This window comes from Salvelinus alpinus, chromosome 6 (assembly GCF_045679555.1).
Source record: "Salvelinus alpinus chromosome 6, SLU_Salpinus.1, whole genome shotgun sequence".
NCBI lineage: Eukaryota > Metazoa > Chordata > Actinopteri > Salmoniformes > Salmonidae > Salvelinus > Salvelinus alpinus.
Window position 1 is genome coordinate 63,458,027 of NC_092091.1, and position 14,358 is coordinate 63,472,384.

General features: G+C 42.6%; 1 protein-coding gene across 1 annotated transcript in view; it reads left to right on the forward strand.

Annotated features, from left to right (window-relative positions):
* The window catches only part of LOC139579744 (uncharacterized), a 40,291-nt gene that overhangs the window by 22,284 nt on the left and 3,649 nt on the right, over positions 1-14,358 (forward strand). The window contains exons 9-14 of the mRNA XM_071408565.1: positions 2,679-3,000; positions 5,460-5,569; positions 5,803-5,914; positions 6,078-7,204; positions 8,894-8,984; positions 9,268-9,988. Coding sequence (XP_071264666.1) covers positions 2,679-3,000; positions 5,460-5,569; positions 5,803-5,914; positions 6,078-7,204; positions 8,894-8,984; positions 9,268-9,988 — 2,483 coding nt within the window. The remainder of the gene's footprint in view (positions 1-2,678; positions 3,001-5,459; positions 5,570-5,802; positions 5,915-6,077; positions 7,205-8,893; positions 8,985-9,267; positions 9,989-14,358) is intronic.

The following is a 14,358-nucleotide window of genomic DNA, read 5'->3' on the forward strand; positions in this document are numbered from 1 at the left end:
GTATCGATGCTCATCGTCCATTGGACATAAACATTACACATCAAGTTGGAAATCGCAAATTCAACAATGAGTGGTTTGGAAGGAATCAGTAGCTAACTGCAAGCATTGCAAAGCAATCATTAGCCTGCTATTCAGTGGAGTGGCTGTATGGTCCCAAGTCTAATGGTTTAAAATTCTAAACATTCAACATTGGCCATGCTGTCAATGAAGCATGATTTGTGCCGCGCTCAAAACAACTTAACTCGGAACTGCAAAACTCAGACTTTAGTGAGTTCAAGACAACTGGGAACTTGGGAAAAAATTAGCTACGACTGGGAATATACATTTTGAACTTTCATCCTACTCTGAATTGTAAATCGTGAACTCTGGCCTCTTTCTAGAGCAATGACCTGAAGATCACTGACGTCATCATGATTGAATTTTTTTTCTCCCAAGTTCCCAGTTGTCTTGAAAGCACCATAAATCCAGAGAATGGCAGACTTTGATTACAAAGTTTGATGACAAAATTTGCCCATGAAGGACCGCCGTGCCACCTTCCTGTTCAAGTGAGCACAGCACAACAAGGTGAGTCCAAAAATGTATTGTATGCTGCTGCATAAATGATCTAATATGCCAGGGAGAGATGTATACTGTAGCCAAGGAAGTAACACTAAATGTATGTTGTGTAACCCATGTGCCTCACCCTAATAATTTGGTCTATTTTCACCTCTTAATTTCGCCGACTGTTCTGACTTGGTGGTGCATATGTAGCCTATAACCTGTTTTTGAGAAATGTAATCATTGAATATTGTAAGAGCTTTCATTGTCTGCTTATATGCCCCCTTTATTTATCCTATGGTTCCGACTTGGTGTACAGGGAGAACACTGTAAGAACGGCCCATGTTCTGAATTCTGTCGCTGTACATTTCAAAGCGATGAACAAATAGTTACATTGACTACGTCCGTCCTAGCTCACTCATTAATGTCTTAATCGATATTACGGGTTGCCTCTTATCCGCTTGTCTTCACCTTATGCCATAGTTTGTACATCTCAATTGTCAGTAGAAACCACATTTGTTTAAGCAAGTCAGCAATTTCAGCTATGTTTTTTTTAAAGGCAGTAAATGAGGCTGAATTAACAGTTTTGCTGCCAGACAAGGCTCCGCTGATAGCCAGGTGTAGCAGTGGTGAAGTGTTGTGACAGCTTTTTGTAGTCTCTAACAGTTTGTGGGCACCGTTTGTCACCGTTATAGTGCAATTAATGTATTGTTAAGTGTTGTGTTGTAGCTTTGTTGGTATGCATCCCACTTTTTTTTTTATTGCCCCACCAAGATTTACATGCTAAAATCGAGACTGGCTGTTACCAAGCCTTGCTCATCTGGCCTTGGTGGACCTCATCTGTTTACTTGAAGGATGAGGCTTGAAGAGAGGATTGGCTGTTTTGTATTCTAGGGACTCTAGTGAATAGACTGGACCCCAGTTTTATGGACACACTATAGATTGTTCTGCCTGTATAGTGAAATATTTGATTTGATATTTGTATCGTATAGTGTCCAATGGCTCCATTTAAAGTAATTTGACATTATTTGTCAGGCAGGCCATATGCATTTGTTTGGCACAGGTCAAGGCTGGCCTTGGGCTGATTTACATGTGTAAAAGGCGCAACTGGCTCATGATCATTAGGTTAATCTATATAAGTTGTTTACAGCAGGATTTCCCAAACTTGGTCCTGTCCCCCCCTGGGTGCACGTTTTGTTTTTTGCCCTAACACTACACAGCTGATTCAAATAACCAAAGCTTGATAATGAGTTGATTATTTGAATCAGCTGTGTAGTGCCTGGGCAAAAATCTAAAATGTACACCCAAGGGGAGCTCCAGGACTGAGTTTGAGAATCCCTGGCTTACAGGTATGCCAGACCATCAAAGTTGACATTGTGTTAAACTATTCTCACCTATTGGCCTACAGTGTATTGCACTGCAGTGAATGGAGTGGGGAAAGTAGAAAGTGTTACTGGGTGTTTACACCTCAGTGCCACATAAAATAACACCATATATCAATTCTACAGACCATGGTGAGTTATCCCAACCCCACTTTTACTTTGGCACATAGAATAGTTTTCTCTCTATAAGCCAATATGTAATTTATATGCCTATAGTGTATTGCATTGGGACCAGTGGAGTAGAGTATTTCTGGGCATATAGAAATTGTACTCATATATATTCTACAGACACTAGTGAGTAATCGCAACCCCACTTTTACGTCGGCACCTAGAATAGTTCTCTCTATAAGCCAATATGTATTTCATATACAATGTATTGTATAGAGGGGATTTATTTGACATTGGAACATCTTAAAACCCACATTTTAATACAAATGTCACTTAAATATATAAAAAATGACTCCTGTTTCATATATCATGAATAAATACAGGTTAATTACACTTTTCTACTATTACGTGAGGAACTTTTATTTAGAACGTTTCCTAAATTCCGTGACCCGGAAATAATTTGTTTGTGTTGCTGACGAAAGGCTGGTAGTACAGAAGAAGAAACTGGAGCTACAGAGCTAGTAAACTACTGCTTTTAGGCCTCTTTATGTTTAATCACTTCGTCCAACTTAGTCTTTGTCGATATTTGAAGTGAACGTGATTCAATATATCCAATATACATCGCATGAGACTGTATTTATCGACTTTTAGTGCTCGCGAGCCAGTCGTCCAAAAATGTCGAGTCGCCTTGCGTTCCAGACACAGCTAGCTTCCATTATGGAGGTATTGGCCAATGCAGCCGTGGCAGAAATCTGCAAACTGGTAGACGACGATTATGCGGTTGTAAGTTTGCAAATGTCACAATGCCAAAGGGAGAACAAAGGTTTGAAGCGAAAGCTGAATCTTCTCGAGTTGAAGATGGCCCGTGGTTACGCCGAACGAAGGCTACGGGAAAGCGCAATGAACAGCCGTCCCAACAGCAGAGTTCATATCAACACCAATGAGAAATTCAGAGGGTCGTCTTCATCAACTGGTAAGAAGACTGTAATGCCATACCATATCTGATACTAGTTTATTGGATTACCCTGCTGATAAAGTAAATTAAAAAAACACCACTGGAAAATAGGTCTGGGTGACATGGCCAAAATATCATAATACGTTATTTTTTGTTTTTGACTATGACGATATTTGACGGTTCTGAATAATAAAAGTTCTAAATATACTTTCTGGGAGGTACATAAAAAAACATGTTTTTAATGGACTTTGTTCATTCTTATTGCTTTATACTGTTAAATCAAACTTTAGCCAAAAATAATAGGAGGACAACTGACAGTAAAGTAGTCCTTTTTGTAGAACATTACATAGGAATCAAAGTCCTAGCCTCAAACTCTGGTACTCGACCAATTGTTACCATTTGCATAGTTATTTGATAATTTCCAGCATTTGAATCAATTCATTTCCTGCACCAACTTATAATTGTGTGATTTACCCACTAAAGTTTCATGTCTTAGTATGCCTCTATTTTGTAAAAAAGTAATTTCATGTGCACTCAAATCAAAACGTGTTAGATTTTTTCCCAGACCTCAAAATGTGTCTTCTGATGGGATTTAAGCATTGACATGGACTCAGAACATCAATTTTCATTGTTGCTCTATGAATAATAATATGGCCCATTTGAACCATTTTGAGCACTTGGCAGCATCAGTCACCAGTAGGTCATTATCAACCATGTTGTGTATATTTATGCGGTTAATTCCCGACTTTTCTATCTTCCAGTCGCCAGATCTGCAGCTTGTAGAGCCTGAAGGGAAAAAAAGAAAAAAAATCAGAATTCCGGAAAATACAAAAGAGTTTCTTGGGCCTTATTGCTTAAATAAACAACTGAGGGTCTGAGGGCTGTGCTCCGCATGACACAACGCAGAGTGCCTGGATACAGCCCTTAGCCGTGGCATATTGGTCATATACCACAAACCCCCAAGGTGCCTTATTGCTATTATAAACTGGTTACCAACGTTATTAGAAGAGTAAAAATAAATGTTTTGTCGTACCCGTGGAATACGGTCTGATATACCACAGCTTTCAGCCAATCAGCATTTAGGGCTTGAACCGCCCAGTTTATAATAACCATTCTTTTACATGGTATATTGACAGAAAACACTATTTGTACACCAAGGATCTGGGGTTGCAGGGTAGAGAAGTGAAGAATGTACCTATTTGAAAGTAGCTCATGCTAAAAAAGGTTGGAGACCCCTGGGCTTACCCTTTTCCTAATTCTCCTAACCTGCTGGGTAAGTTTCCCCCCCCCCCCCCCCCATTGGTGCTACATATAGAGTCATTGGGGCCACCTACACTGAGCGTACAAAACAGGAAGCTGAATTCACTGTCATGTTTGTGGAACCATTCCTGGACAATCTTAGCCTTGTGGCATGGGGCATTATCCTGCTGGGAAAAAATATTCACAGATGGATACACTGCTGCAATGAAGGGATGCACCTGATTGGCAATGATGTTCAGATATCCTGTGGCATTCAAACGTTGCTCCGCTTTTATCAAGGGGCCCAATGTGTGCCATGAAAACACACCATCACACCACCTCCAGTCTGTATTGTTGACACCTGGCATGATGGATGCATGTACTCGTGGTTTTTTCCATACCCTAGTCCTCTCATCAATGTAAAGCAGCAGGAACCAGGGATTCATCAGACCAGGCAATGTTTTTCCACTTCTCCCGTGTCCAGTTTTTGTTCCTTAGCCCACTGCAACCACAGTTTCTTGTATTTTGCTGAGAGAAGTGGAACTCTATAAGGTCGTCAGCTGCCATACCCCATTCGTGTCATGGACCAACGGGTTTTGCGTTCTTTTATGGGTCTTTGGGCACCGATGTTGTAGTGGAGTGTCAGATGACTAACCGTAGCCTGTCTGTTTCTCTGCACAATTTGTGTCAGCCTCCTTTGTCCTCTTTCATCAATGATCCGTTTTTGACCACTGGCATGCCGTTGGCTGGATGTCCTTTGGGTGGTGGACCATTCTTGATACACACGGGAAGCTGTTGAGCGTGAAAAACCCAGCAACGTTGCAGTTCTTGACACACTCAAGTCGTTGCGCCTGGCACCTACTACCATACCCCATTAAAGGCACTTCAATATTTTGTCTTGCCCATTCATCCTCTGAATGGCACATATACACAATCCAGGTCTCAATTGTCTGAAGGCTTTTAAAAATATTTTTTTAACCTGTCTCCTTACCTTCATCTGCACAGATTGAAGTGGATTTAACAGGTGACATCAATTAGGGATCATAGCATTCACCTGGTCAGTCTGTCATGGAAAGAGCATGTTCCTAATGTTTTGTACACTCACTGTATACAGTCATTGGGACCCACCTTTTGTTTTGGTCATTAAAATCTGACAAAGCTCATCTAGGCCAATGTGACCTCGAGTCAACCTGCAATTTTTTACAAGTAAGTTTAAACTTTTTTTTTTTTTATCGTAGGTGGTGTCTACGACATACAGCTAGATCCCTTGGGGATGTGGTCAGGAGGCCCTGGAGCCAATAATAATCACAACAGTTCCCAGATGCATCCCAACCCCATCCGAGACAAGGTAAGTTCAAGAAACCTATCCTGTAGTACTGGTTGTCAATTTCTTACACAGTTCAAGAAAACAAATATACTTGCTGGCTAACTGTTATATTCCATTAGAGCATAGTCCTACAGTACACAATGGCCCATTTGAACCATTTTGAGCACTTGGCAGCATCAGTCACCAGTAGGTCATTATCAACCATGTTTTGGTGTATATTTATGCGGTTAATTCCTAACTTTTCTATCTTCCAGTCGCCAGATCTGCAGCTTGTGGAGCCTGAGTCTCTGCTGGTCAAAGAGGAGAGGATGGAGGATCCTCTTGGAGACGCGGAGGCAGACGACGTACCACTGATTGGAGAGGACGGTGTGTGTGTGTTAGTTTGGTTGCTGTGTTGCAGATACTGTAATTACTCACCCTATGCATTTGATCAACATCAAGACTCCATTCTAACACTACTCAACCTGGCCATACCTTTAACTTGAGTTAAAACATTAACCTGCTCTCATTCCCTTTCTCTCTCTTCCAGGACTGGTGGAGTGTGGACCTCGTGGAGGCAGCGGTAGAACTGGCCCTGGGGACACCACATCCCATCCACCCGCTTCAGCCCATGGCCCAGAGCAGGTCAGCCAGCCTCAGCACCCCGAGCAGCAGCAGCAGCAGGGCCCCAGGAACAGGCATCGTGTGGAGGTCAGTGGCTCGGCACCTCTCCTTAAGTCTGACAGTGAACCCCAACACGCAGGACTGCTGCACCAACCCCACCCTGCTGAGCTTGATATGTACAGTGCTGATGACGACAGAGGGGACGGTCTGGGGCCGCTGGTCTCGTTCTTTAATGAGAGCAGCCAGGCAGAGACGGCCGGGGCCGGGCAGCCATCTTGTTCTTACAGCACAGTCGCCGAGGCCGCCGCGTCGTTTCAGTCCGGGCACCGCCGTCCACTTCCTGCTTCGGTCACTATCCACCGCCATCTCCCGGGGAACCGAGAGGAGGTTCTGAACATTAACTCGGAGGAGGAGGAAGGGAAGGCGCCTCTGGAGAAGTGGGGCCACGACAGTGGAATGTCTGCAATGTTTGGGGGAGGCAGGTTCCAAGGTAACCGTGGCAACATGGCCGCCCCGTCACAATCTCGCTCCATCAGTGACATTGCGATGCCGTCGACTTCTGACGCGAACGGGTGGGCACACGGCGGCGGGGGCAGAAACACTGGCGGCGGCAACACTGGCTTCCCCCTGACGAGGGACGGCAAGGTCCCCCACAGGACCAGTGCCCGGGAGAAACTGTTCATCTGCAACTTCTGCGGCAAGGCGTTCAACCGGCCCAAGAAAGTAGAGATCCACCTGAGGACCCACACAGGGGAGAGGCCGTTCAGATGCAACACCTGTGGGAATATGTTCTCCGAGGCTGGCAACCTGAAGAAGCACCAGAGGGTCCATACAGGGGAGAAACCCTTCCACTGTGAGCTCTGTGGGAAAGGATTTGCCTGGATACGCAACCTCAAGACCCACCACGAGAGGAACCATCCAGACGTATATCCCCCGGACATGAGCCCTAGTTTTATCCCACCTGCACCACTGCCCACTCGTATGGTCAAGTGCCACAAAGAAGAACATAGGCAAATTACGGTTGGCCCAGAACAGAGCAGCACGGCTGGCCCTTAAATGTACACTGAGGGCTAATATCAAAAACATGCATGTCAATCGCTCCTGGCTCAAAGTAGAGAGATTTACTGCATTACTACTTGTCTTTGTGAGTGGTATTGACATGTTGAAAGCACCAAACTGTCCGTTCAGACAGCTAACACAACATAGACACACATACATACCCCAAAAGACATACCACCAGGGGTCTCTTCACAGTCCTCAAGTCCAGAACACACACTGGGAAATGCTCAGTACTACATAGATGGAACTCTCTTCCACATCAAGTAACTCAAGCGCGCAGTAAAATCTGATAAAAATAAATAAATAAAAATAAAACATAAAACAACACCTTATGGCACGACGCGGACTGTGAAGAGACGAGCGCATATGCTAACACACGCACTCTACTCAGACATGCATTGTAATATTGTAGATGTGTTGTATTATTTTTATATTGTGATTTTAATTGTTTTAATCCTGTTTGGCCCCCCCTGGGCAGTAGCTAGTGGAGATCCTAATAAATATGGATATAAATGAACTTCACCTAGGGTGGGGAGGGGGCTCTAACTTACTCATTTAGTTATTCTTACTCATTAAGCTAATCAAGTTTCCGCTGTGTTTTAGAAACCAGCCTAATGTTTCTAGCCAGGAGGATTCAACCTTATGAATAATTTGACAAACTAACAAACTTAACACTGCTCTAGGGTCAGTTATCATGAACTCATGATGGAGACCCCAATAGATGGGTACGCGTGGAAATGTTCCTGGGTATGATGGGTGGTTTTGATTATGTACATAAGACATTTCATATCAGTGGACTAATGAAGGGTGAATATCTGATCCAAAATATGCTACCGATAAGGTATTCGTGGTAAATGTCAACCTTAAAGAGTAAATCTGGAGTGGATGATGCTGGTTAGCTTTGTGTACATATTTAAAATTGTACTGTATATCTAACGCTAAAGGGGATATTTGACATTGGGCAAATTCACTTTGTAAATAAGTTATTTAATGCCAGTTTATGAATGAGTGGCAGTTTTACTATAACAATCTTTCCCCTAAAGTGTCAACATGTATTACAATGCTTCTAATTTTATTTTAATTTTTTTCTACATATGGAACTATTATGAATAAAATACATTCCTTACACTGAGGTTTCTGTCATTATTGAAATGAATAGGCAATAGTGGTTTATATGGCGGACAAAGGAAAGCTGAAGGGATTCAAACGATTCACCAATAAGAAAAGCTGTACTGGAGCTGCTTGAAAGTGTGACACAGAAACATCTCTCACCACCTGCAAGAACACTCATAAATAGTTAATATTTGTTTAATCCTTATTGAGCAAGACACGTTTGTTAATCTTCCAATAAATTCTTAATGTCACTTAATATTTGTTAAATAACTGATATCAAATCACTCAAACCCATAAGGTCACTATAACCACAATAGTAATTGGAGTGGTCCAATATTCAGAGGTTCTGAGTAAGACATCCATTCACTAATCAGATGATGCAACAAGATGCATATCAAACATCTATAGCTACATAAAATACTTGTTGCATACATGTAAGATGTACACAATTTATAATCATTGGTCCATAGATTTATTCCAGTCACAGTTAGTGTGATTTAGAAATGAATACGATTCATTGCATAATAGTAATTGTGATCTCTAATTCCTGGTCCGTCCCTGTGTTTCCAGTCTGCAGCGGGGGAGAACAGAGACCCTGACATCCTGCTGATCAAGGTGGAGGATCTGGACCCACGGGGTGGAGGACTCGGCATCCAGGAGGGTGAGTGGAGACTACAGGGGTGGTGGGCTGGGTGTGGTGATAGTGGGTAGTGATGCTAACAGCAGGGCTTGGTAATCAAGGTGTTAGACCAGTGACACAAGGCTAGTTAGATCCCATGTAAAGACTCTACTCTGTTGCATCCATCCCTGCCTGTTCCAGAGCATAAAGCTTTGAAAACATGTTATCATGGCATTGACATTCCCCAAGTTTAGCTTCATCGTGAGATCTCCCATTGATTTCAACAGCCAGTGATGTGATTGTGACGCTGTGTTCTCTTCTCAAGGGCCGGAGGAGTCCAGCAGAGACAACTACAGAGGAGGAGCATTACCCCTGGAGGCCACCCACCACAACTCACCCCCAGACCACACCCACCACCACCACCCCGGGACGACCAGGCACCACACCACGGAGGTCAGCTATGGCCGTGTGTCGTACGAGAACCACCCCCTTTCGCTGTGGACGAATGGGGGCAGTGGTGGTTGTGGTGACGCTAGCGTCCCAGGGCCGTCCTCCCTCAACCTCTCCTACCCAGCAGGCCCAGGCATGCTGATCATGGGAGGGAGGATGGGGCCTGCTGGCTCTGAGATGGGTCAGCACAGGGGTTTCACTGTAGAAAGCTCCGGAAGCTTCTCAGGTTCTAGAGAGGGGTCAGAGATGGCTGGTTATGATGTCGGAATGGGGGGGTCGGACGAGGCACAGGGAGGTCAGGAGACGTACAAATGCGGTAGGAAGAAAGTGATAAGGAAGAAGGCATACCTCTGCAAGTTCTGCGGTAAAGGGTTCTCCTCCCCGGCGAATCTAGAACCGCACCTTAGAACCCACACGGGCGAGAGGCCGTTCGGGTGCATGGTGTGCGGGAAGCACTTCTCTCAATACTGGAACCTTAAGATCCACAAGAACGTTCACACGGGGGAGAGGCCGTACGCCTGCCCGCTCTGTGGGGAACGCTTTGCCGACCCTAGCAACCTAAAGAAACACCAGAAACGACATCATCCTCAGCAGTAGTACTACAGGGGAGAGAGAAAAAATTACCTTTACTACAACACCATCTTCATCAATACTAGTACTAGATGTGACCGGGATATATCAACCATCTATTTCAATATGAGGAGGACCAGGAGGGCCAGGAGTTGTCCCTGATCACATGACAACTGATAGTTATAGGATAAAAATAGGACCCAGAGTTTTTCCTCTGGTTAGGTCACATGATCAGGAATAACTCTTGGCTGTTAATATAGACACTTAGTATTAGTAAAGGGGCTTAGGGAAGGGTTGTTAGTGAAATTTCTCGTGGACAGATGCTCGAGCGTCTGAAGCAATTACGCAATATTTTAATTCTGGGTGTCCGAGATTAGTGTAGTCAGGGTAATATTGTCTTTGTCTTTTCTTTCTTATCTGATCAAGACAGTCCTTTTGATAATTAGATTCTTTTTTCTGGGTGTCCTATAGCTGGTGATGATAATAAGCATATTTACAGTTGAAGTCGGAAGTTTACATACACTTAGGTTGGAGTCATTAAAACTCGTTTTTCAACCACTCCACAAATTTCTTGTTAACAAACTATAGTTTTGGCTAGTCGGTTAGGACATCTACTTTGTGCATGACACAAGTACATTTTCTACAATTGTTTACAGACATATTATTTCACTTATAATTCACTGTATCACAACTCCAGTGGGTCAGAGGTTTACATACACTAAGTTGACTGTGCCTTTAAACAGCTTGGAAAATTCCAGAAAATGATGTCATGGCTTTAGAAGCTTCTGATAGGCTAATTGACATAATTTGAGTCAATTGGAGGTGTACCTGTGGATGTATTTCAAGACCTACCTAACCCAGTGCCTCTTTGCTTGACATCATGGGAAAATGAAAAGAAATCAGCCAAGACCTCAGAAAACAAATTGTAGACCTCCACAAGTCTGGTTCATCCTTGGGAGCAATTTCTAAATGCCTGAAGGTACCACGTTCATCTGTACAAGCAATAGTACGCAAGTATAAACACCATGGGACCACGCAGCCGTCATACCGCTCAGGAACGAGACACATTCTGTCTCCTAGAGATGAACATACTTTGGTGCGGAAAGTGCAAATCAATCCCAGAACAACAGCAAAGGACCATGTGAAGATGCTGGAGGAAACGGGTACAAAATATCTATATCCACAGTAAAACGAGTCCTATATTGACATAACCTGAAAGGCCGCTCAGTAAGGAAGAAGCCACTGCTCCTAAACCGCCATCAAAAAGCCAGACTACGGTTTACAACTGCACATGGGGACAAATATTTAACTTTTTGGAGAAATGTCCTCTAGTCTGATGAAACAAAAATAGAACTGTTTGGCCATAATGACCATCGTTATGTTTGCAGGAAATAGGGGGAAGCTTGCAAGCCGAAGATCACCATCCCAACCGTGAAGCACGGGGGTGGCAGGATCATATTGTGTTGGTGCTTTGCTGCATGAGGGACTGGTGCACTTCACAAAATAGATGGCATCATGAGGAAGGACAATTATGTGGATATATTAAAGCAACATCTCAAGACATCAGTCAGGAAGTTCAAGCTTGGTCGCAAATGGGTCTTCCAAATGGACAATGACCCCAAGCATACTTCCAAATTTGTGGCAAAATGGCTTAAGGACGACAAAGTCAAGCTATTGGAGTGGCCATCACAAAGCCCTGACCTCAATCCTATAGAAAATTTGTGGGCAGAACTGAAAAAGCGTGTGCGAGCAAGAAGGCCTACAAACCTGAGTCAGTTACACCAGCTCTGTCAGGAGGAATGGGCCAAAATTCAATCAACTTATTGTGGGAAGCTTGTGGAAGGCTACCTGAAACGTTTGACCCAAGTTAAACAATTTAAAGGCAATGCTAGCAAATACTAATTGAGTGTATGTAAACTTCTGACCCACTGGGAATGTGATGAAGAAATAAAAGCTGAAATAAATAATTCTCTCTACTATTATTATGACATGTCACATTCTTCAAATAAAGTGGCGATCCTAACTGACCTAAGACAGGGAATTTTTACAAGGATTAAATTCAGGAATTGTGAAAAACGTGAGTTTAAATGTATTTGGCTAAGGTGTATGTTAACGTCTGACTTCAACTGTATTTGTTTTCTACTCATAAAGCTGTGAAAATTATAAGATGTGGTGAGAATAGTACATGTTTGATTCCCCTTGTAACACCAAGGTAGAGGTTCAACATACACCAAAAAACAGTAAATGGGTTGAAGTAACCATATTTGTTAGAAGTAAACATGTAAACATCTTGTTAGGTGATGGTACGACTTTATTATTTTGAGTCCAAAATGCTCTACACTTGTAGGGATAAGTCTATTGTGTCACAATTCTGTGAAACTTTGATCGATGTCCTTATCTTGTAATGTTAAAAGAAGATTAAAGTGTTTTTTTGCAAAACCGATGAATGAATTAATGTGGTTATTAACATTACATTACTCCATCACAGGATATTCAATTTCCTCAACTGTGACACAATATCAATATCTTAAAGAGCATTCATCACATCCACAATATATGCCAAAAATGGAAATCAAATAATTATCATTTAAAGACTTTCTCTGGTACTTGTGTATACTTTTTAACCAGTAGTTCTGAAAGTAGCACCCACGAGCCAAAAGTGGTCCCGGGAATATTGCGTTCTTCATCACAAATGTGCAGATGTGTGCATCCCGTCATTGCTCTCTTTCGCTTTACTTTGTGTGCGTCTCGCTAGCTGTCACTCAAATGGCGAGGGGCTGAATCTTATTGGTTGAAATTCGAATTGCTAGGGGGCTGGCCCACGTGGGGGTAAATGTAGGGAAAATGGCGCCACACAGCTTCCAGAAAACAGCTGCTTTCAAACTAGGGATTTTGTGGATAATTGAGGTAAAACAGTAATTCTGCTCATAGATTATGCATGTATGAACTACACATTGACACATCCAGCCCAAAGCGGAAGGTTCACAAAAATACTATGTACTCGCCAGTACCAGAGCATGTCTTTAACAAATTTACTCATTTTAATGAATTATTATTTATTGCCACGGAAGTCAAAACGGTGAATTAGACTTTCCTAAATATATGTTTGATTTACAGTACGCTGAGTATACAACAAATTAGGAACACCTGCTCTTTCCATGACAGACTGACCAGGTGAAGGCTATGATCCCTTATTGTTGACACCTGTCAAATCCACTTCAGTGTAGCTGAAGGGGAGGAGACAGGTTAAATAATTATTTTTAAGCCTTGAGACAATTGAGACATGGATTGTGTATGTATGTCATTCAGGGGGTGAATGTCACAGGAATGGAAATGTGAACATCATTACCAATCAGGCGCATCCATTCATGGCAGCCATCTGAAAATTGCCACAGGGCTAAGATTGTTCAGGAATGGTTCCACGAACATGACAGTGAATTCAGCTTACTGCAATGGCCTGCCCAGTCACCAGATCTCAATCCAATTGAGCATCTGTGGGATGAGATGGAACAAGCTATTCAGAGTAGAGATCCACTTGACACAACTGTGGAAAGCATTGAGTCAACATGGTCTAGCATCCTTGTGGAATGCTTTCCACACCTTGTAGAGTCCATGCCTTGACAAATGGAGGTTGTTCTGAAGGCAAAAGGTGGTGCAACAGAATATTACAGTAACACCTCTAAATCAAATCCAATTTTATTGGTCGCGTACACATATTTAGCAGATGTTATCGCGGGTGTAGCGAAATGCTTATGTTTCTAGCTCCAACAGTATAGTAATACCTAACAATACAAAACAAATCATGTAAAATTCCCAAAAAGAAAAAGATTAAGAAATATAGAAATATTAGAACAAGCAATGTCAGAGTCCGGAATATAAATCTATATGTATATTATGGTGTGTATAGACATTATGGACAGTATATGAATAGAAAAGGTGTGTACAGCAGTAGTTATATAGGATGAGCCTTGACTAGAATACAGTATATACATATGAAGTGGGTAAAACAGTATGTAAACATTATTAAAGTGACCAGTGTTCAATGACTATGTACATAGGGCAGCAGTCTCTAAGGTGCAGGGTAGAGTACTGGGTGGTAGCCGGCTAGTTACAGTGACTAAGGTTCAGGGCAGGGTACTGGGCGAACGCCGGTTAGTGGTGACTATTTAACAGTCTGATGGCCTGGAGATACAGTGGCTTGCGAAAGTATCCCCCCCCCCCTTGGCATTTTCCTATTTTGTTGCCTTTACAACCTGGAATTAAAATACATTTTTGGGTAGTTTGTATCATTTGATTTACACGAAATGCCTACCACTTTGAAGATGCAAAATATTTTTTATTGTTAAACAAACAAGAAATAAGACAAGAACACTGAAAACTTGAGCGTGCATAACTA